Source organism: Mytilus edulis, chromosome 1 (genome assembly GCF_963676685.1).
Source record: "Mytilus edulis chromosome 1, xbMytEdul2.2, whole genome shotgun sequence".
In the NCBI taxonomy this organism is placed as follows: Eukaryota; Metazoa; Mollusca; class Bivalvia; order Mytilida; family Mytilidae; genus Mytilus; species Mytilus edulis.
In genome coordinates this window covers 15,896,567-15,921,240 of record NC_092344.1, presented here as the reverse complement: position 1 = coordinate 15,921,240, position 24,674 = coordinate 15,896,567, and the positions used below count along the sequence as shown (strand labels likewise).

Genomic DNA, 24,674 nt, shown 5'->3' with positions numbered 1-24,674 from the left:
ATATGTCTCTGGATAGGACAAGTCATATATATAAAACTAGTCCTAGGTTCCATTAGTGGCAAGGTTCAAGTTGGTCAAATTTTGAAAACCAAGTTTATGTCATAATCAGAGACATATATACTATATTTTATATGTCTCTGTTAATAATAATCAAGGATTTATATAGTATTAGTATTTGCACAAATCCTTGGTATAAAAGTATCAAAATATAGCATACCAGGTATGCGACAATGATTTTTTTTTCTTGATGACAATTTCAAGTGTACAACTAAACACATTCCAATCCTTCAAAGGAAATAAGCAAACTATTGGAATCATCATACCATAAATATACATACTAAAACCAAGGATTTGTATAGTATACAAATCCTTGCTAAAACGTATATCCAAATTACAATTTAAAAGTCTGAAATAAACATTACATTGTAAATTGTATATTCAATGCAAACTGTGACTATTATACTTATATACTTAGTATAAAAGTCGCAGGACTGAGGTACAAACAATGGGGGGAAATATATATTCAAATCATGTATCCTATGCGTACATATTAAAAGCGGACGTCGAAGAGAACACCAATAATCTGCTTGTGAATATACAAGTAACTAATTCGAACGCACGTAGTTGACATGTAACAACTTCCGTCAACATGGCGGATACTATCAAGAAGAATTTGCCTTTCCTAAAAGAACAAGTTACAATGACTATAGGAAACAGCAGTGTGGTTGTCAAGGGTGTAACTGTTGCTGTGACACTGGGATACTTTTTGTCATTTGCCTCTTCAGCTATACCTTACCTAGCCGTAACACCTGGCTATGTTATGCCACCAAATTTTCGGTTTTGGACTTTCATTACTCATCCATTTATCGAAATGCACGTATGGGATGTTCTCATTGATGTTTCAGTTTTAGTCTTATGTGGTAAACTCTTGGAACCATTATGGGGTGCATTAGATATGTTAATATTCTTTGTCATAATTAATACAGGAGTTGCCATAGGAACTGCGTTTGTTTATATTGCATTTTATTTAGTAACAAAAAATGAAGAATATTTATTTGAAACATACATCTATGGACTTGCAGGCTATATTGCTGGATTTTCAGTGGCAGTTAAACAAGCTATGCCTGATCATGTATTAGCAACATCACCATTTGGAAAACTTCGAAACACTCATATTCCATTGTTATTGCTATTTGTAAGCATTACATTGAGGCTTATTGGTTTGTTAGAAGGACCATATCCATTTATGTTTGGATTTGGAATTTTAGTTAGTTGGATATACCTAAGGTTTTACCAAAAGCACAGCAATGGAAATCGTGGTGACATGGCAGATAATTTTGGATTTTCAAGGTACACATGTACATTTGTACATCTGACTTTTGCGAGCTTTTACATGTATGAGGGTAGTAATGGGGGTACCTTCATGCCTCATCAAATGTATAACAGTAAAAATTCTTGCCAAATGACGTAAACGGTAATTTTTAGTGCATGACATAAAATGTACACTTTCTTTTAGACGATAAAAAAATCAGCTGAATTTGACGAATCACGCTATTTTATTTCTAAAAATAAAAGTAACGATAATTATTTGAGACATCTGAAGAATCATGATAAGGATATTTTGAGGAATCAAGGTAAAGTCTTAACCAATTTGACGCTAACGCTATCCAAAATTGACCGTTTGACGCCTGACGGTAAAGAGCATTACCACCCTCATGTATAACTACAAATGTAATGTATGATGGTTGAATCTGAAAAAGAGAAATACATGAATGATGATAGACATAGGAAGATGTGGTATGAATGCCAATGAGACAACTCTCCATCCAAATAACAATTTATAAAAGTAAACCATTATAGGTCAAGGTATGGCCTTCAACACGGAGCCTTGCAATTGACTCACACCGAACAGCAAGCTATAATTAAAGGGACCCAAAAATTAGTAATGTAAAACCATTCAAGCGGGAAAACCAACGTACTAATCTATATAAAAGCTACATTTGATTTTGTACTTTGTTATATTAATGCTTTTAATGTCATTTCAAGTGCAACTCATGTGTAAAGAATTTAAAGAATACTGAAAAAAAAGTATAGACAAAAAGTTTTTCAAAATTTACATATTCTCACATGTGTCACCCTTTTTTGCATGATTCTTATCATTTTAAGCAGAATTAGTATACATATCCATTGCTTAATTGACCACTTCTGAACTTTATCCACAATTACATGCATTGAGTTTGTTTTTATTTTAAAGCAATGCATATTCCTATTATTCCTATTATGATGGTTGTTAATTAAGGAAAAGCAAATTAATGTGATTGTGTTGTTTTTTTTTGTCATTGCCCTATACATGTACAATGTTTAACTTTTATTCATACTTGTAGATATTTTCACATAGAGTAAGAATCCTACATGTCATGTGCACTAAATTTGGGAAGCATGAACATGTAGAATCAAAAAATGTTTTGGGGGTTAAATTATTGATTGCCAAATTTTTTGTTCAGTCCCCTACAATGGATATATTGTTACAATTTTTTATAATCATGTTGATCAAGGCAATTTCCTTTAAAAATTTAGTGTATAGGAGCAAAAACATACATTTCATGATAAAAAAACAAAGATCATATATATACTTCACTGGTAGAATTGAAGTTCCAGGATATGCAATGAAGACTATATAAATGTTATTTTTTTATGAAAATGATACAACATTAAAGTATTTTTGACATCCTTCAAGTTCATGAAGTTCATTACAGATCCTTAAAAAATGTACAAATGTATATCAAGTCATATATAATTACCATTCAAAAGATTAAATAGTACAGAATAATATACATAAGTACATGTAATATATACATACATAGTTGTCATGTCTAAAGCTCTATAAACAACACATTGCTTTTTTTCCAGCTTTTTCCCAAGCCAGCTTCAACCTTTAGTCTCGATTCTGGCAAACACTGTGTTCTTTGCCTTGGTGAAGATAAAAGTGTGTAAGAAGCCCCAGAGGAAATACGATGTTAGTTCTCCATCAACTATCACTATAACTTTACCTGGTACTGACCCTCTAGATGCTGAAAGAAGGAGGTATTTATGCATATGTTTCTTGCATTTTATACAAAGAGATCTGTTCATTTCAGTTCAATCAAAATAACTTAAGCACCACAATTATTTTTAAATTCAGGGTTTTCACAATAGTGTGGTTTTAAAACAGTAAATTCCAAAAAGCATTTAGTTTCCTTTTAAAAATATCTCTTTTGTATATGTACATGTATTTGTAAATTTTATTGTTTGTAAGTCATGTACATTTTGTCAGTAAGTGAACCTCAATTTCAACATAAAAAATAAGAAAAACTATTGGACCAATTCTAGACAAGAAATAAATGCTATGTGGAAACATTTAAAGATTCCAGGAGTTGAATAAGAAAGATATATATTGTTAGTTCACAAGTGACTGAAATGAACATGTACATGTATGTCATGTATGTGATAAGAAGAAATAAAACTTATAAAAAGTTATTGCAATAGTGTTCTTCCCAAGAACTTTTGATAGCAGTGTTGTAAGCGTGTTGAATCAGATTGATTCACCTTACAAATTTGCGACATGGCATAAGATTTGTACAGTCATGTTTGTAGTACATGTATGACAAAAACCTGGTTATTTTTACTACATATATACTGCATTTAAATGCAGAAATAGAATTAAGTTAATATTGTGTACTTTATATGTTATTTTATATGCATTGGAAATTAAATGCCAAATAATTGTTCACTCTTTATTTTACAGACAAGTTGCTTTGAAAGCCCTGAATGAGAGGCTAGTTAAGGCTGAAGGTCAGTCAAACTGGCCTTCTTTAATAGATGAAGAGGAAAAAAGTGAAAGCAAAGGAAAGATAGAAGAGAAAAAAGAAGAAGTAAAACTTCCTATTCCCGATTTTAAAGAAAATAGTACTGAGGGTTGAGAATTAAAATATGTGTTATAAAAGACGTGGCTTAAGTAACCAAATTACTTACAAGTGTCAGAACTGTGATTCTTCTTGGCTTATTATTGGGGTGTGTACATGTATATTTATGAAAAGAACAAGTAGAGAGATTGCGTAACACCATTTTAATTGTAAAGATAATGATACTGATCGAAAGAAAAGCTAAAATTCCAATAGCTTTGTATATTCCATTCATGCATGTTAAGTTTACAAATGTATATGCTATGACGGCTGATGTTTTTCCTGTGTTTTCTAATGTAAGTTACTTGATCTTCTCTCAAGTCTTTAGAGAATATTAATGCTCAACCAATTATCATTCCATTGGTCCCTAAATTATTTTAAAAATCATAGCCTGTTCAAGAAAAAATTAAGAGTGTAAGAAAAGTTTTGTACTGTTTTGTAATGCTTTATTTTATGTTGAATGGTGTTGGTTCTAACTGGCTTAACCTGTTAATGTTACTTGTGAGGTGCTGTCATTATGGGAATTAATCAATATTTCTAAACATTATCTCGTATAACTAGATTGCTACATCCTGAAATAATTAACAAAATTTGTTTTGATTGTAACAAATGATTTGCATTTTATACGATATAAAGATATATATATACTTGTGAATATTTTTATGCGAATATGATTATTAATCTGTAATAAAAATAAATATGACATCTGTACAGAGATAAACCTATTTATAAATCTGATAATTCATACTCATTTACCATTTACATTCTGTGAGTAAAAGTCACAGCAATCATTTTGTTTTTTCTAATTTTTGTAATTGTCTATTAAAACTTTAAAGTCATCCATTGGCCCAGAATATAAATCTGTAGTAAACTGCATAAAGTTTTATGAATATTTGTTGCAATTTCCAAAAAATGCTTGTAGGTTATAATTCATGTATATCTATTTTACTCATCAATTGGGTTTTGATTTTTTGGTAAATTTTAATGAGGGATTTTGTATTTAAATGTAAACTTGATTCTTGTAAGCTATCATATGTATTGAATGTGTTTCTCTGTTTTTCACTTCTTATTAAGTAGTTACTATTTGACATTTGGTTGAAATTGTAACAAAATAGTTGAACAGAAACAACAGGAATTAAAATTTGTTTATATGTTACTAAATAATTAAAATGTTGAGTTGGTTTTTTTTACTAAATTTTCTCCAAAAAGTTTTAAATAGTTGATACCACAGTATCCATTATCTTTCTTTCAAAATGAACAACTATTTCATAAATTTTGTCATGCATACAATTGAGGCATTGAGATTTAAATTTTCCACATATTGGTTTTAGTGGTAACAGAGACTAGTATTCTATCAAATACTGACAACCATGTGTTTAGTGTCTTCAAATATCAATTGTATTTATACTAGGCTTACAAAAAAGATGAAATAAAATCTTGAGAAAACATTCTTGTTGTTTTAGATGTAGTACAAAAACAGCTTATATTAAACAACAATAAACACTGTCTCTACTCTGAAATTAATATGGGTTAAATTGTTGCATTTACTTATTTGTGAACACATTTTTGTTGTAATAATTTTCATTTGAAAGTGATTACTTTTGTTTAGTCTCCTACTGAGACCACACATTTTCATTATTACAAATTTAGAAAATGACACATGCAATCAGCTAAAGATCTAAACACCAACACGAACCAAACAAGGACAAATTAAAAGTAACAATTAATTATAACAATAGGTTCATGTAACAATGATATAAGATTGTCAAACTTTGTGAGTAAATATTTGGTTTTTCCGCTGTTCAATACTGTAGGTATGATTATTTGGTGTTGACAAGGCTTAGGCAATAAATGTCTAGCATATAATTATAACAGCGATATCTGTGGGGTTGTAAATATATGTCATCTAATTGATGGATAAATACAGATATTTTTAATGTTGTTTTGTTGCATCTTTGTATAAATTTCAAAAATAAAACATTTGTGTAAATTCATCTGTACTTGTTAGCTCACCTGGCCCGAAGGGCCAAGTGAGCTTTTCTCATCACTTGGCGTCCGGCGTCGTCCGTCGTCCGTCGTCGTTAACTTTTACAAAAATCTTCTCCTCTGAAACTACTGGGCCAAATTAAACCAAACTTGGCCACAATAATCATTGGGGTATCTAGTTTAAAAAATGTGTTCGGTTACCCGGCCAACCAACCAAGATGGCCGCCATGGCTAAAAATAGAACATAGGGGTCAAATGCAGTTTTTGGCTTATAACTCTGAAACCGAAGCATTTAGAGCAAATCTGACATGGGGTTAAATTGTTTATTAAGTCAAGATCTATCTGCCCTGAAATTTTCAGACGAATCGGACAACCCGTTGTTAGGTTGCTGCCCCTGAATTGGCAATTTTAAGGAAATTTTGCCGTTATATGGTTATTATCTTGAATATTATTATAGATAGAGATAAACTGTAAACAGCAATAATGTTCAGCAAAGTAAGATTTACAAATAAGTCAACATGATTGAAATGGTCAGTTGACCCATATAGGAGTTATTGCCCTTTATAGTCAATTTTTAACCATTTTTCGTAAATCTTAGTAATCTTTTACAAAAATCTTCTCCTCTGAAACTACTGGGCCAAATTTATCCAAACTTGGCCACAATTATCTTTGGGGTATCTAGTTTAAAAAATGTGTCCGGTGACCCGGCCAACCAACCAAGATGGCCGCCACGGCTAAAAATAGAACATAAGGGTAAAATGCAGTTTTTTGCTTATAACTTAAAAACCAAAGCATTTAGAGCAAATCTGACATTTGGTAAAATTGTTTATCAGGTGAAGATCTATCTACCCTGAAATTTTCAGATGAATCTGACAACCTGTTGTTGGGTTGCTGCCCCTGAATTAGTAATTTTAAGGAAATTTTGCTGTTTTTGGTTATTATCTTGTATATTATTATAGATAGAGATAAACTGTAAACAGCCATTATGTTCAGCAAAGTAAGATTTACAAATAAGTCAACATGACCGAAATGGTCAGTTGACCCCTTTAGGAGTTATTGCCCTTTATAGTCAATTTTTAACCATTTTTCGTAAATCTTAGTAATCTTTTACAAAAATCTTCTCCTCTGAAACTACTGGGCCAAATTAATCCAAACTTATCTACAATCATCTTTGGGGTATCTAGTTTAAAAAATGTGTTCGATGACCCGGCCATCCAACCAAGATGGCCGCCATGGCTAAAAATAGAACATAGGGGTAAAATGCAGTTTTTGGCTTATAACTCTGAAACCAAAGCATTTAGAGCAAATCTGACAAGGGTAAAATTGTTTATCAGGTCAAGATCTATCTGCCCCGAAATTTTCAGATGAATCGGACAACCCGTTGTTGGGTTGCTGCCCCTGAATTGGTAATTTTAAGAAAATTTTGCTGTTTTTGGTTATTGTCTTGAATATTATTATAGATAGAGATAAACTGTAAACAGCAATAATGTTCAGCAAAGTAAGATTTACAAATAAGTCAACATGACCGAAATGGTCAATTGACCCCCTAAGGAGTTATTGTCCTTTATAGTCAATTTTCAACAATTTTTATAAAATTTGTAAATTTTTACTAACATTTTCCACTGAAACTACTGGGCCAAGTTCATTATAGATAGAGATAATTGTAAGCAGCAAGGATGTTCAGTAAAGTAAGATGTACAAACACACCAACATCACCAAAATACAATTTTGTCATGAATCCATCTGCTTCTTTTGTTTAATAGTCACATAGACCAAGGTGAGCGACACAGGCTCTTTAGAGCCTCTAGTGTTTCATACCTCAGAGAATGTAGTTATAGAATGTGTATTTTTCCAACTCTTATAAAGAGGATTATATTTATTTAGATGTCTTATGTAGACATCAGCTATCATGGTTACATGTTAAGAGTCAGTAGAAATGTGTTTTATTCATGTGTTATTATTGAAATATTTGAAATAAATTATGCTTCCATTTATAAAGACTTCATTTTTGTTGAGCCTGCAACTTTTGTCGCAAAAGCGAGACATAGCAATCCTACATTTGGTTGTCAGCATTCCAGAAATATTCACTCCGAGTTAAAAGGTTTTTAGATTTTTTAAAATAACTTTCATAAACTGTCCTGGATTTCTACCAAATTATTTTTTGCTCCTGTGCTTGAAGTGTCTGTTATCTTAACAAGAGTTTACATGCTTAGATTTCTCACGCTTTTCTCTTATGATTGGATTTCTTGTTCAAAGTCTTTTTGGACCAAGGTCTTACTACAGAATCACGTTAACTTGACATTAGCAATGATTCATATTTGACCAATGAACTATGACAATGAAGTCAAAATCAGATGAACCCTGTGAGATGGACTTGTAGGCTGTATGCACTAGGTAAAATTGACAATTTGTAAAAGTATCCATGAAACAGACATTGCCATACAAATTAATGGTCAAAATTTGATATGACCAATGGACCATGTCAGGCTTTTGTGCATACCTTACAATCCATTTATATTCCAAATAAATATATATATCAGATACTAAACCATGAAATGAGGTGAAGGTCTAACATTTAGATGAACATGTGCACCTTACAATGATTCAATATACAGAGTACAGTTACTAAATATAGTTATCCTATTCTATTAATAACTGAAATAAATCATAATGCAAAACAACTTAGCTCATTGTCTCGCCTTAAAAGCAAGACATAGGTATGCTGTTTCTGGAGTCGACGTTGACGGTGGCGTCAAACAATGTATTAGTTTGTGATTAGGTCTAGTTTATGGTGAACCACAAATGGTAGGTCAATCATCTTTGGTATAGGTTTGGGAACACCTTATGATAAGTCAATGGTCATGATGGTATTTGGTATGCAGTTGTATAAGCATTGGCACATCTCATTTACATAGAGATTGTTTAGCCATGTAACTCAGTCATGGTTCATTGACTTTGAATATTTTCATAACTTGTGTAAGATGTTAAAGTATTGCTATTTTGATTTCAACATTTGCATAATCAAAATTACAAAAAGGCAAGACATATCTCTGTGATAACAGTTTATTTTAAGCAGTCACTCATATTAAAGCATCATTATGTCTGGCAATCTGCAACAACTAAAGACTTCAACCTTTATAACCAAATATAAGAAAGGTTTCTTTATAAATAAATCTATGGTAAAATAGGCCATTGAATAAACCCACTGAAAAAATGTTAAAAATCTTCTTAGAACTGTTACATCAGTTGAAACAAAATATGCATAGAAATTTCTTCAATACAATGCATTTAATGACTTAATGCAGTACATTCAGCACCCATCAATAAACTAGTCAGATACCCAAATAAACATTACTTTAGTCGCAGTGTTTCTTTGTGATTGTCTATTTTTAATGCTTCCACCAATGAGAATCAGTATTGTCCAAATTATTATTATTTTACTAAAAAAAACTTGAAGATAATTGCAAACCGGTTGTGTTTTCCTTTTTGGACTTTTTACCAATGAAGAAATATTTCTTTAAAACAAGACATATCGATTCTATTTCATCCACTTCCAATAAAAGTAACAAAATTATTATAATTACATGTTTATTTCCCTTAAAGTAATAAAAATATAATATAAACAATCATAACAAAGTATCTTTTCAAAAAAAAATTGTATGCACATTATATAAAGTAACTTCAGTTACAAAACCAGAACAATACTCACTTCCATGACAAATTGATTGATATAAAATATAAATTGGTAAATTGGTAAACATATACAACCAAATATTTATAGATTATCGTTGGTTATCTCAACGAGATTGATTTTCTCGCTTGAGCCGGTCACGGCGAAAGTGAGAAAAGCAATTGAGTTGAGATAACCAACCATAATCTGTTTATCGCTATTTTACCTATGACGACGTTGTCAATTTCATGTCAATTTCATTAGCAACGCCACGTGGCTACTTAGTTTCTAGCGATAATTTTCCATCTCAAGTGAGTAGCATGATATGATAAATTATCACAAAAAAGATCAAAGGAAAAATTAACAAAATAGCAATAAACATATATATCACTAAGAGTCAGGGATCACCACAGGTTAACTGAGGATGGTGTATCTCCACCCATGATATTTTGGCTACACCAAGCATAATCTTGATTTTCTCAGCACCATTATAAATTATTTGATTTCTTGTATATGTGAAAAGTTTTAAAAATGATTCTTAATCAGTTTAATTTTAAGTGACTATAGTATTTATATATGTAATCATAAGTATTGCAAAATATTTACAACAATTAAAATGATAAAGATATTAGCACCCTCCTTGAAAATTTCTCTGTAGTGATCCCTGTTCATATATGTACAATTAATTGGCAGTACAATAGTTATACAGCAAAAAGAAATGTTTTCACAAAGCTAACTTTATTTTCTCATGTAAAAATACTGATATTCTATCCTACACTTGGAAGACCAAGTTAAAGTTCAAATACAACTTCAAAATGCCATATTTTCACATCTGTTAGCACCATTTAAAGATGGGAGCTCTTATTTTAAGTTGTGACAACACAGGGTTTTTTTTCAAAAAGGAAGCACTGAATTTAAAGAACAAGAGTGCAATTGCTGAATTGTCACACCTGTGTTACTTATCACCAAAATGAATGTATGTGGAAAGCCTATAATAAAAGGTTTACTACAAGTATCACACAAACTTAACACCAATTATCCATACATGTGACACCAAGGCCAAGAGAACACAGCCAGACATACATGTATAACTTACAATAACACTACCGTATCAACTGAATGTTGTTAGCCTATTGCTTATAGTATCTGAGAAATAGACCTAACTACTGAAATTTAACAGTGTCCAGTGAATTACTGAAATTTAATGTTGACCAATATTATAATGAGGTAAAGTTCAAATGAACCATGCCAGACATGAACACCATGCAATCTTTTATTCAGTAAATATAGTTGACATATTGCTGAGAAATAGATGTAACCATGAAAACCTAACATTGACTTATGATCCATGAAATATGATAGATCAGATGAACCTTCATTGCATGCGAGACAAAAACCATTCATAGTTTCTAGCTTAAGGTGTTATAAATCATCATTCATAAAGAATGCTTTAAAACAACACATGAATTATAAGAACGTTTTCTTATTCATCTTAAATCTTAAATTCTATCATCCTTTACAAATCATTCACTTAAACAAAAACTTTGCCTACTTTTAGATACATTTCATGCACACATCATAAATCTCATTTAACATTCTTGTGAAGATGATTTTGATGATCAGCAGGAACATGAAAAGTGGTAAAAATGTAATATGAAGAGTAATGTAAAAAAATACAGCAACCTTACAATAAAATGTAATCAGAAATGAATATCTACTCTACATCAAATCTAATCAATATCACAGTACATACTGACAAGTGGTCACAAAACAATTATTATGCAAATGTCAAACAACAATACACAATGACATTCAATTGAACATTTATGTATATAATATCAACAGTAAGAATAAAATGACTAGCACCCAGTACTATTTGAAAAGACAGTTTATTTAAGGGGACATAACCAGGTTGTGGGAGAATATCTTTTTGAATGTGTAAAAGTCAATTACATCATCAAGGTAAAATAGAAAATAAAATTCTGTTTTATGAAAAAGCTTGGAATGTATTAATGAAATAGTTGACACAAATGTGGCTGTGCTTTTTGAGAATTGTTTTATTCTTGATCAACCCCCTTAATTGTTAAGATAGGTTAAGTTTCATCGAATTCGTCCTCTACCATGACTGTTCTTTTCTTGGTTAAACCACCATACCATGAGAAAGAATAATGAGCTATGGCACCTTTACATTCTTTAATGAACATAGGCAATATGCAGACTATCGTCAATGCAATCTGTAAAAGAAAATATAATTCAATAAGATTTATACAAGAATTTATTCAAGAATTTAAGTATCGAAATATTTCAACTTGTGATTTAACAACATTGATATTTCATTCTAATATGACATGCTTCTTTCGCTTTATCAATAAACCCATGCTCTAAATCCAATAATTTTTTGTTGCACATGAGTATATTGACTACTGCAGAATAATGAATTTTATCAAATTGGCATGCATTCACTATCGCTCGGGCAAAAATAATCACGAATATAATGCCTACCCATGTTAAAACTACAATAAATTATAGCTTGCATCAACTATTTCTTAATTCATACCCAAAACATATTCATCAATTTTATTTTGGTCATTCCTTGAATATTTTTTTGTTTGTTAATTTAATTGACTTTTAGTGTAAATAAAACAGAATATGCAAGGAAAAATATATGTTTCAATGGGTTCTTTTTTTTTGTTGATGCATCTTTGTTGACATCATATTAACAACACCTGTATGATGTCTAAGGAGTGAAAACTTGTAAAATATCTGTATTTCAGTATTAGTTGACTGGGAAATTATTGCATTGAGTTAAGTAAAAGGAAATAAATTTCCCCATTAGGGCAATTCCTTAAATCGGAAACAGCATTGACTACATATATATTGGTTTCAAGCAGTTGTCCAAATAGCTCTAGATAAAGGAGTATGTCCGGTAAGGACCGATTTTGGCCTCAAATTTCAGGTTCATTTAACGAAAGTTTTCGGCCACTTTTTACACTTAAGTGTCTATTTCAATCGATTCGATTAGTTAATGTGAAAGATTTTAACTGATTTAGTCCTTGAAAACGCTCTGATTCAAGTGTAAATATGAAAAATCTACCAAATATGCCAAAATACGTCACTTTTCAGATTGTTTTTGTCAAAAATGAAAGTGGCCGCATCCGTGTTCATCCTCAACCTTTATATATGTTGTGTATTATCATCAAATACAACTTAAATTTCAATATAATGAATGAACACTAATGCGGCCACAGAAACCGTCTAAAAATTAACCTAAATGTTAAAATTTTGAAGATTTCAGTAATTTAGCATGACTTAATGATGCTAGAACGCGATATTTGCGCATTGTATTGTCAAAAACAGCTCATATTTATGTAGCAGAAGCATTTTGCTTTCCAAAATATAGCTTAAAGATTACATTTTCACAATTTTCTAAAACTGCTATATTTTGGGGCCAAAAAGGGGTCTTACTGAACCTACTCCTTTTTAAATGAATGATCAATTTCAATAAAGTTTTTAATTAATATTTGCCTACCAAACTGGGACAATTTCAATGGTATTGCAAATATACCGGTTGGTTTTTTTTTGGTGAGCTGTAACAATAAGGAATGCAAGTTTTAGTAACCTATTTTGACAATATTGCAGAAGGTTACCATCTATAAAGATCAGGAAAATATGAACAATTACTACTTACCATAATCATAAATACAACAAAAACTGACTTCCAACCAAACTTTTGCTGGATAACAGGTACCAGTACCTAAAATAAAAGTAACAGTTTAAGTTTGAGTTATAATTAGAAAGCTATTGTGTCATATTTTAAAACAACTGAAATTTACAAAGCAAATAAAATACTTCAAATCTACCTGTATATACTAATATACTACTATGTTTTTTGACTCCCAATAAAAAAGAATGCTATGATATTTCAAAATTTGATTTTCTTGCAAATCAAGAAGAGAAACAGTTTGTCGTTTATGTGTTACATATTTATTTTTTGTACATAAATAAGGCAGTTAGTTTTCCCCTTTGAATTGTTTTACATTGTCATTTCGGGGCCTTTTAAAGCTGACTATACAGTATGGGCTTAGCTCATTGTTGAAGGCTGTACGGTGACCTGTAGTTGTTAATTTCTGTGTCATTTAGGTCTCTTGTGGAGAGTTGTCTCATTGGCAATCATATCACATCTTCTTTTTCTATATCACTCAGCTCTAATAAGACTAGTTATCTCTAATCATGTCAAACTTTTTAACAGCATGATTCTCAAAAAGAAATATGTATTGACTTTTTTTGGCCCTTGAATCACAAGATACAGTTCTATTCTTTTGTCCCTAATACACTTAAAATCCTATTTAATTCACTGACAATAACTAGGTTCGTAAAGGAAACAATAGTTGTTAGAATTACCTGGCCAATGGCTGCACCAGCACTGCCTGTTCCATCAACAATACCAGTAACTGTTGCTAAGGCTTCAGTATTACCTTGTACAGGGCCTTGGCGACCTGTGTGTAAGGTATAAATATTTAAGTACAGCTGAACAAAATTAACAACATACACATAAACAGAATTGAATTTTTACAAACCAACCCAGCCACGATTCATTGTTCTAGGATCAACAGGACCACATAGGCATTTTCAATTTACTTGTTTACAATGATCCATTATGGCAACTAAATTATTTCACTGGTTAAACAACAATTTCTAAATCAATATGAATATAACAGAAAGGACATAGATGAATCATAGGCGGATCCAGGCCCCCCCCCCTTTCATGGGAAAAATTAGGTTGATTATATAGGGAATCAATGAAGCATGACTGGAGCACCCTCCTCCCCCTTAGGTCAGTCAGCAGCCCCCCGCCCTTTATGAAAAGTTCTGGATCCACCACTGTGAACCCACCTATCTATGTAGGCTGGAGTAGAATCAGCTATTTCTGAAGGAAAGGAAACAAGTTTAATTCTTTTAAACAACAAAAGCTCAGTTTATGTTTCAGAAGTCGTTAATAACAATTTAAAATTTTAAATGATTTAGAGGAGGTCTTCAATTTCTGTCTGGAAACTATTGTGTGTGATGACGATTTTCTCATCACTTCTAGAATTTTTACATCCTTAAACACTTAATATAAAATGGGTGGAAGCAACTCCTCACAAAACATATTGTGGTTTATAATTAACTTAGTGAGAGCTCAATATGTACAGTTATTTTTTTCAATTACATTTACAATTTTTAAATACACTCTTGACATTCAACTGCACTGGACATTTGGGCAAACAGAAAACAACCATTCAACCATTTAAGCAAGAATTGTATAGTTACCTAAATCTGCAGAAATAGCTGCACTAATGAGATTAGCTACTCCTCCAACAAAGAACCCTGCTACTGCCATTAATACACCATTTATTGTTTTGTTATTTGGTGAATCTGTAAAAAATATATATATAAAAACAATTGTGAGTTGTCTTTTCTCTTATAGTCAAACTAAATTATGAAAGAATTTGTATCAAAAGTTGATTTCTTATAAGACGGATCCAGGAGGGCATAGAGGGCGAACACTTCCCATCCCCCTCTTTTTGAACACCAAATGTATATAAATTTTAAGCATAAAATAGCAAAAAAAAAGTATTAATGCAATAGTCTCTATTTTCATACACATCCGTATGCAATAGACCACTTTCGAGTTTGTCCATCACCGGAAAAAACTTGACAATTTTGCGTGCCTTTATGACGTCATTTACCAGAGAGAGGGGATCTCCTGTATCCCTGCACTATTTATGTTCATCAAGAGTCTGTGTGATTGTCACTTTGCAAGATAAACTAGAAATAATGTTTGTACTGTAGGTTCTAAATCACAGTTCCCTAATGACAGAAGTGCTGATAGTCAACTTTTAGAAGTCAATTTGTCGAATTATTTGTGCAATATAGCATCATAGTTTTCCATCCACTTGCTCAACATGAGAATGGAAGTGATGACACCCCTTAACACATGAGTGATGTTCACTAAAACCAAAGTTTTTGACAGAAATGCATCGAACTGGAAAGTTGTCTATTTCTACTAATCTATTCATTAACTACTTACAAAATTATACTTACGACTATAGATAAATAAAGCTGGTATTGCTAAAACTAACATTGGAATTACTATGAGGGATCTTTTTCTAAATCTATCAGATATAAAACCTGCTATAGTGCCACCTGTAATAGAAAAACAAATACATTGATATAAAACTTGCATGATAAGGAATCACACATAATTTCAATGAACATATTCTCTTGATAATTCCTAATTAGGTCATACAAATATATACTCATTACCGTTACTGATAATATTGAACAACCAAGGTCAGTAGCAACATAAGATCTTTTTCATAGCCACATCATTAAGGTGTTTTTTCATAAAATATCGCAAAGGATATTGTTTTATTTATAATAACAGGCTACATCTAAGAAGAAACTGAACATCGGACCAGCTAACAAATTTTATGTAATGAGGATTTTTTTAAATAAGGTTAAATTGCTGCTAATGAAAAAATGCCTGTCAAAGTTCATTACTTTGGACATGTTTTTACTTCTGTAATTGTGAGGATTCATTGATAAGGTATTATCAATTATTGTTATACTTGTACAGAATTGACTTGTGCTTTTGCCATGTTAAGTACAGATATCTCAAAGTTAAGTGCTTTTTCTGAACTGATATTTTATTATACATTCTTATTTTCTTTGTACCAATATGTTATACCCTATTGCTACAATATAGTCTTTATGTGCTGAGGCGGCTTAATTTTAATAAGGCAAACACTAATCAATTAAATGTTATTCATCAAATCAAGATTAAAAGGTGGATGTCAGGGTACAGAAAATAACTAGTTAAACCGGGCTATATAATTAGACACAGGACATTAACTTAATGATTAAGCAACAATCAATCTATATCATAAGACTATCCAAAGCCAGGTAAATCACCAGTTTGTCCAAATATGAGGCAAATTAGATTTGGAGATGTAGTTTTGATTGTTTGTATTTGCTAATCATCCAGGGGAAAATATTTGATGTATATTAAGTGCAGACAGAAACAAGACAATGTTTGCTGTTGTCCACCTTATGTCCTCAGTGGGTATTTTTACAATTGAGTTGCTGTTTTTTATTGATGTAAAAAAAATCCTTGACTTTACTTATTTGAAAGTCATTTAGGTTTTTTAAATGTTGACCTTTTCTTCTTGGTCATTCAAATGAAGCATGATAACACATTAGTTTAAACCTTCAAAATTCCTTTCTAAACAAAATATGTGTGACTATCAATCATTACCATTAAAAGATGTATTTATAAGTACAAACAAAAAATTATGTTTTATTAGAAAATATCTTGTGATGAAAAATGTAACGGAAGACAAAAATTGTACTGAACGAGTCTTATACATACCTATAATTCCACCAACATCATACCATATAGATATGTCGTCTGCTACTGTCTCCTTCCAACCAAAGGCTCCATGTAAATAAAATGGCAGCCAAAAGAAGAAGGAATAATTCACAAACTTCAAACAGGCATATGATAAGGCATACTGAAAATAAAAAAAAGTTGTTTTTTTTTAGCTTAAATGAGCATGTATAGAACATGTAGAAATAGCATGCCCAAGATCTATACATAATAACTATTTGTTTTTTCCCTCTATTTTCAAATATACATGTATTATGGTGCTCTCCCCCTTTTTTAACTGTATTATAGACAAAATTTTAGCAGATTCCCCAAACTCAGTCTGTCCCAGTATGTCCAAAGGTCTTCACACTTAAACCTTACCTCTCAAAATTTGATTTGATAAATTTGACTTTTGTCAATTGCTTGTCATTTCCAACCTTAACTTTAAAAACATAAATCTAAAGTTTTTATTTTTTTTAAATCCCATTCAAGCAAAGAAATTTGGCAAAAGCTCTTCAGAGACAGCAGGTATCTGATCATTTCTCCTCCAACCTATAGCTAGAAATAACTACAGTTTAAAAAAACCTGAAGTCAGATTTAGTAGTACATGTGTGTGATGACGATTCTTATAACTTACCAATATAACTCCAGGTAATAATAAAGCTTGAATAAAACCCAGAGCTTTAGGTCGTGAAACAACTTCTGATTCTCGACTTGAGGATCTACGAAGAAGACGTCCACTTTCTGTATCATCACTATCACTTTCTATAGATTCTATATTTTCTAAAAATGTAATAAAGAATCAAAATAAATACAGAAATTAAATTAAGTTATTATAGTGCATAGGTTTTTTTTAACAAAGTTACCCATGAGTATTTATTTTACAAATCATGAATGAAGATTTAACACAGAAAATATAATGAAAGTAGTTATTCCTATAACTGGACAAAAATTATTAGATAGATAAGCATTAAAAAAAGGTAAAAGATAATTAATTATCATCTGTGTATAAAAGTTAAGAATACCTTGGCCTTTATGAACAACTACTATATACAGTTGTGTACTTACCTGAAGTATTGACAGAGTTAGCATCAATGGTAACTTCTTGGTTTGTGATCATCTCATCAGGAACAGGTAAACCTTTTCAAAATCAAAAAATAAACTATAATATAAAAAAGATGATGTGGTATGATTGACAATGAGACAACTCTTCACAAAGAGACCAAATGACACAAACACAGTTATAGTTCACTGCACAGCCTTCAACAATAAGCAAATCCCATACCTATAATGTTTACTTGTTGCTACAAGTTTCTTCGCTGTCAAAGAGAGGGTATGATTAGGTCACTATTTTGGCTCTCAGAATTAAATAAACAGTTGACACAGAGAGAGCACTCTACTGTATGTAATGTTGATGGTACAATGCAAATCTTCAAATTGAAAATGGCAAATATTTAACATATAAACTATGCATAATCTTAAAATGTCAATAGACCATGACTGAGGGGACAGACCAAATAAACTCAAGTGAAATATAATCTGTCAATGCTAATTAAACCAAATATCATTTACTTTTTACCAAAAGAGGTTACCCATGAACTGACAAAAATCGGTTATGTACACTATGCAAATATTTCAGACCATGACACTAAAAAGTATGTCAATTTTCTTAAATTATCAAAATATATTATTTCATACCTAGTTCTTTAGGCGTACTGACCAAACCAAAGAATATGGCTACTCCTCCAGCCATCAGTACTGTTGATGATAACAAGAAAGCATACTGAAATGTAAAACAAAAATACCCTCATATTTTTCAATATTTTTTTTACATTGTATATCTGCATTGAAACTAATTTATCAAACAATATTTTCATTGTCAAATTTTATTTTCTTGAATTTAAAATTTTTTGACACAAAGATTATTGCAAAATGTTTATGTGATGAAATTGGAAAAAGTATTTCTCTAAGAAACGAATTTATACCAAATGTAGCACATCGACTTACATCATATCCATAATCTAGGACTGCTGAAGCTAGAAGTGCTCCTATGATATTCCCAACAGATGCACAGGCACTCCATAAACCTAGCACAAAACCTCGACTAAAAAGACAAAACAAATGCATCATAGTTTTCATTCCTGTCAGAATGGAAGATTTTGTTTTAGGTTTACATAACATCAGATTCTAGAGCAAATCTTCTGATTGAATTGCATAGTACTGGTATGTACAATACACACTCTGCTCATGCTAGTACAGATTTCACTAAGTTTATTGCAAACACTTTGCATCAAACTTTCTGATGAAAAAATAGATGAATGATTAGGATCCCATTTACTTTTATTCCACTACCAATGCAGGCAAAACAAATATAGAAGGAAAAAATCTGTAAACAGCTCCACAATGGAAGATGTTAAACTTCAATATGTGTACAAACTTTGCTATAAACATGATAAAGCCTCAAGGATCTTGGTTGAAAACTATAGATGTTGCTGCCACCAAATTGTTCAGTCTTTTTGTAATAGCAGGTGCACAACTTTAATATGTGTGTAAAAACAAGGTTCTGGTCTTGGAGTTTAGTATGATGTCCATTTCACTGAACTAGTACATATTTTTTAGCGACCAGCTGAAGTCTGCCTCAGGATGCATATTTGTTGCTATGTTGAAGATCCATTGGTGGCTTTCTGCTCTTTGGTCAGGTTGTTGTCTCTTTGAAACATCCAATTCTCAATTTTATTATTATATTTATAACTTTGTCTTACTATAAATCTCATTAAATATTTACCTTGATCTACCAAACCAGTTCCCCATTACAGCTACAACAGTAGGCCAGCCTGTTGACTGGAGAAGTCCATTCAATATCCATACTACTACATATACATATTTATTGTAGTAACCAATCCACTCAAACAGAGTCCCAAATATAAATACCTGTGAAAAATAAAACATGTTAACATAATTATCATGCTTAGTTTAGCAAGGAAACCATTTAAAAACATTCCAAAATATAAATACCTACACTAACAAAATACATGAACATACTTATAGTAATAAAAGCATTCTAAGCATAAGAAGGTGCGGTGCATCCAATGACCTCCTTAAATTGTAAGTGCAATGTCAAAGTACTATACTTGTAGTCTTGTACATGTATTACATATTTATTTCTCACTTATGTAGCAAACAATAATTATAGGATTAAAAGTATCAAATTTTCAGAGTTTATTACCACTGGGTCGATGCCACTGCTGGTGGACGTTTCGTCCCCGAGGGTATCATCAGCCCAGTAGTCAACACTTCGCTGTTGACATGAATATCAATAATGTGGTCATTTTTATAAATTTCCTGTATTTTTCGAAAAACTAAGGATTTTCTTATCCCAGGCATAGATTACCGTAGCCGTATTTGGCACAACTTTTTGGAATTTTGGATCCTCAATGCTCTTCAACTTTGTACTTGTTTGATTTTATAAATATTTTGATTTGAGCGTCACTAATGAGTCTTATGTAGACGAAAAGCGCGTCTGGCGTACTAAATTACAATCCTGGTACCTTTGATAACTATTAGTCTTTATGTCCTATTTTTTTTTTATATCTATCAATTTTAAGGAATAAGCTATCCAAATAGTCTTTGTGATCACCTGTGTACTGTTACATAACTTCCTAGATTTTTTAACTAAAAAATGTTCCTCCACAGGAAATTAACTCTAGCATGCGAGACAACTCTGTTACAACAAAGATATCATGATGGCCTACAAAATCTTTTCTTATCTGTACTGAAAGCAGTACAATGACCTGTAGTTGTTAAAATCCTTGTCCTTTTTGTCGTTGCTAGATAGTTGTCTAATTGGAAACCGTATATCTCAGACTCCCTATTCTCATATAAATTGATTTTGAATATTAAATTCAAATTATATCATATTGTAAAAAAAAATTATACTTATTTGGAATTTTGTTGACAATTTAAATTTAATCTTTGTTTCATTTAAATCCTATGCATTTATGAATAACTTACACTCAAGCCTGATGAAACCATCCCAAAAGACAGAACTAATCTCATATTCAATCTGGAATGTAAATTAATCAATTTGAACATAAAATGCTACCCCAGGAATAAATCACTAGCTTTATTTGTAAAATCTCAGAATTATGGGTCAACAATGCCCTTCATCTTATTACTTTTTTTTGTTTTTTTTTTAATTTTTGTAAATATATTCAAACTTCATGTGTCAATGTATTTTCTTGTATTTTTTCTTTTTTACATTCATGAATTGTTTGTACAGACATGAGGAGTATGTATTTCAGTGTTAGTCTTTGGCAAGACAGCTCTTAAATCATAAAATATAGAAAACCAGCACTATTGGCTATTGCTTAGAAACTTTACTGTCATACTCATACATTTATAAGGCTGATTCTGCATACATCAATGATCAAAATATGGTGTGTCTTCCTCCAATTTAAGATTCTTCTTACCACTTGTTTTATTTTTAGAGGTGTTAACATAATACAATTAATACACAATAATTTATTATGAGTTATCTCCCTTTAGTTTCTTACCTGTCGCCAATAATTCCACTGATATAGAGTCCCTACAAATATAGTTACCATTTTAAATTATAAAAAAAAAAGAAACATACTTGACATTAAAATTTATCAGCAAACAACTAAAATTTTACACATTAAGAATGAAGATATAAAAGTCTAATTAAGAAAATAAAAAAAAATGTTGATTTCAATATAGTATCATTATCACGCTTGTCAATGTTATAACTTCTTTCCTTGAAAATCAGTTAATCTTTAAAAAAAAACACTTTCTGACAAAAATAATATAGTCTTAACTTAAGTAAAGGCATACCACGGCATAAGATATAAGAAAGGCCCCATCTAACATTCCAAGGAATGGTTCAGCATCTTTAGGATTGTCAAACATTGTGTGAGAATTCCATATCTGTCAAATTATAAAAGTATTAAAACATTAAAAATGTGTGTTGGTTACAGCCAATGATTCTTAAACTGATTACATTTTAGTAACAGCATCAGTTAATATACAATTGAATGCCATTCTAAAGGAATGTATTGGTGTAAAAACATGACCAAGTCACGCACAAGCAAATTCAAGACCACAGGACTTTTATGATATGTTTGTGAGTGACTGGTCCAGTTTATACACCAATAAAATTCCTTTAAAAAGGTGTATTATCCTTATAATTATTTAAAATTGGATTTAAGAAATCTATTTTTCACACCTGTAACCTCTAATACATGTTAATTGTATATTCATGTCATTGAATTGGCTTGGCGCATGAACATATTATTTACTAAATAAACTAGAATAATATCTCATAATCATTCAAATAAATGTTTTGGTAATAATTTTTTAATGGAATAACGAATGAAAGTTAAAATAAATTAAAAAAATTACGCTGAGCTTATTTGTGTTATCATCGCTGCCATCTTGATTAAATTGGTTACATAAAGGCATTCCATCAACTTTATCTATCTTTCTATATGGATCTATTGGAAATGGAGTAGCATTGTTTAAATCAGTTTATGAATATGATCAAAGTTTGTGGATAAAGTCAAACTTTACATTTCTATAAAATTCAAAAATTGAACAGGCCAATTCCAAAAAAATTTTTGACAAGAGTTAAAGAAACATGTTTTAAAGAAATGTGCAATTCTATATTATTCTTACCACTATAGATGCATTTGAAATCTCTGGGTTATCTGCTAAATGTTTTACACATATATTACCTTGTCTGGTTGTGTCTTGTTAACAGTAGAGTTATGAAAGGAAGGTGTCCACTCTGCCGAAATAGTAGTTTTGACATTGCTGAAGGTCTTTCTTGTTGCATGGAAAAAGGCATAACTAACAAAAGATAAATGTTTGAATTGTTACTTAAGTTAATAATTTATGTGATTTAGTAACAAACAGTTATTAAGAAGGACTGGTATTGAGTTTTGTAGTCTATATTTGTAATTTTCTCATGTGATTGCTTGTCAATCAGACATACAGATTTGACAAATTAAAAGATCATTTGAAAAGATATGATATATTAATTCATGACAAAAAAATCACTATACACATATTCAGATATTAAATGGACAATCCAAACAATGAACATAGTACACAGTGTATAATTGGAAATATTGCAAAAACTCTCATCATACTACATATAAATGTACATGTATTTTTAGACAACTCAAAGTTCAAAGTTCTTTATTTTCCAATTAAGGGCCCCTGACGGGACATAATGACAACAATACACAATACATTCTGATTCTTAACACATAAACATATAATGAAGATAAAATTAAAATTTTGATTCACATGAAGAGAATATCATAGAATATATATATCATATAAAATGTCACATCATAAAACAATTGTTATTGTTATTATTTATAAGTTATTTAAGTTGTCTCAAAGTTTCATATGTGATTTTTTTTTAAATTGTTTTTCTGCCATGCCAGAGGGCCAGCAAAAATAGTTTAATAATTTATTGATTCACCATACTAAATTGAGAATGGAAATAGTTTGCTAACAGAGGTCCACCTCGTCTCTTATCCATAAAAATAAGTTGAAGGAATAAAAACAACTCAGCAACAGAGGCCCCTTCAAGAAAAGCAAGAACTATCAATATATTTTAAAAAGTATTTGAACATCCACAAAATTTAAGTCAAATTGGGACCTCATTAATGAGGTTCCAAAGGTAGTTATTTCAGCACCAGTGTTTAGTATTGTGACAAGTTTTGTAACTAAACCTTGAACATGTTGAAGACTCTGTTTTTCTTCATATTTTTAAAGATTATTTCGCTTGTGGTGTCAAAGAATATGTCACTTTTAAATAACAGTAGTTTCAATGGAAAGGTTTGTTATAAACAGTGCCATAATATATAATCCTACTGGAATTTATATTATCAACTAGACAAGAATTGTCTATTTCAAAACAACATGTCTGTACAATTCCAATAATTGCTCCATCCATTGTGTTTAATGTTCTTTGATTACGACAGTTGGTTAATTTCCATGAGGACATGTACATCATAACAAGAGAAAACCATTTATAAACAAACCGCATGCCACAACAAAGTTACTGAGAACTGTCAAAAATCACACGCTTACCACAGCGTTATTCAAAAATCCTGGGGAGAACATTGATCGTCATGCACCAAAAAATACCATTAACATCATTTGGCAAGTATTTTAGCTTCGGTATTTTACAGTTATTCGTCATGTAGGTACCCCCGTTACCACCCTCTTGAAGCTGGTACATGTATTTTTATAGTGTCTCCAGATGAAATTATCAGTCATATTTTCAGATGTAATCAAGTCACAGCACAATTCCTGGGTTATGTTAATGATTAGCAACAGTAACAGGTTGTACATAAGATCTGACATATAAATAAATAAATGTTACCTAAAAAATGTTAGTAAGAAAACAACCACATGGTGTGATGTAAATTGAGAGGTTTCACTCTTCATCTTGAGTTTTTCTCAATTTGTAATCATTTCAATAATCAATGTTCAATACATTGTGATTACATTTACACTTTTTAAACTGTAAACAGTAAATGTTACACTTGACACATCTCTGCGATCATGGGACAAAATATAGTCAATGTCAAATCAGATCCCATTTCAAGAGTTTTAGAGGTTGTAGTTACTGTTG

General features: G+C 31.0%; 2 protein-coding genes across 2 annotated transcripts; one reads left to right on the top strand and one right to left on the bottom strand.

Annotated features, from left to right (window-relative positions):
* Positions 1-612: 612 nt before the first annotated feature.
* Positions 613-5,935, top strand: LOC139511151 (transmembrane protein 115-like). The gene is made up of 3 exons (XM_071297727.1): positions 613-1,350; positions 2,911-3,084; positions 3,785-5,935. The coding sequence occupies exons 1-3, from the start codon at positions 650-652 to the stop codon at positions 3,957-3,959; spliced, it is 1,050 nt and encodes a 349-aa protein (XP_071153828.1). The 5' UTR covers positions 613-649; the 3' UTR covers positions 3,960-5,935.
* Positions 5,936-9,501: 3,566 nt separating this feature from the next.
* LOC139511124 (sugar phosphate exchanger 3-like) lies at positions 9,502-24,646 on the bottom strand. Its single transcript, XM_071297699.1, has 16 exons — positions 24,423-24,646; positions 22,756-22,870; positions 21,857-21,949; positions 21,559-21,590; positions 21,017-21,068; positions 19,791-19,936; positions 19,013-19,109; positions 18,704-18,788; positions 18,074-18,145; positions 17,643-17,788; positions 17,009-17,150; positions 15,682-15,783; positions 14,908-15,012; positions 13,999-14,093; positions 13,286-13,351; positions 9,502-11,831 (listed from the first exon to the last, which is right to left on the bottom strand). Exons 1-16 carry the CDS (start codon positions 24,485-24,487, stop codon positions 11,691-11,693), a joined length of 1,554 nt encoding a protein of 517 aa, XP_071153800.1. The 5' UTR covers positions 24,488-24,646; the 3' UTR covers positions 9,502-11,690.
* Positions 24,647-24,674: the final 28 nt, after the last annotated feature.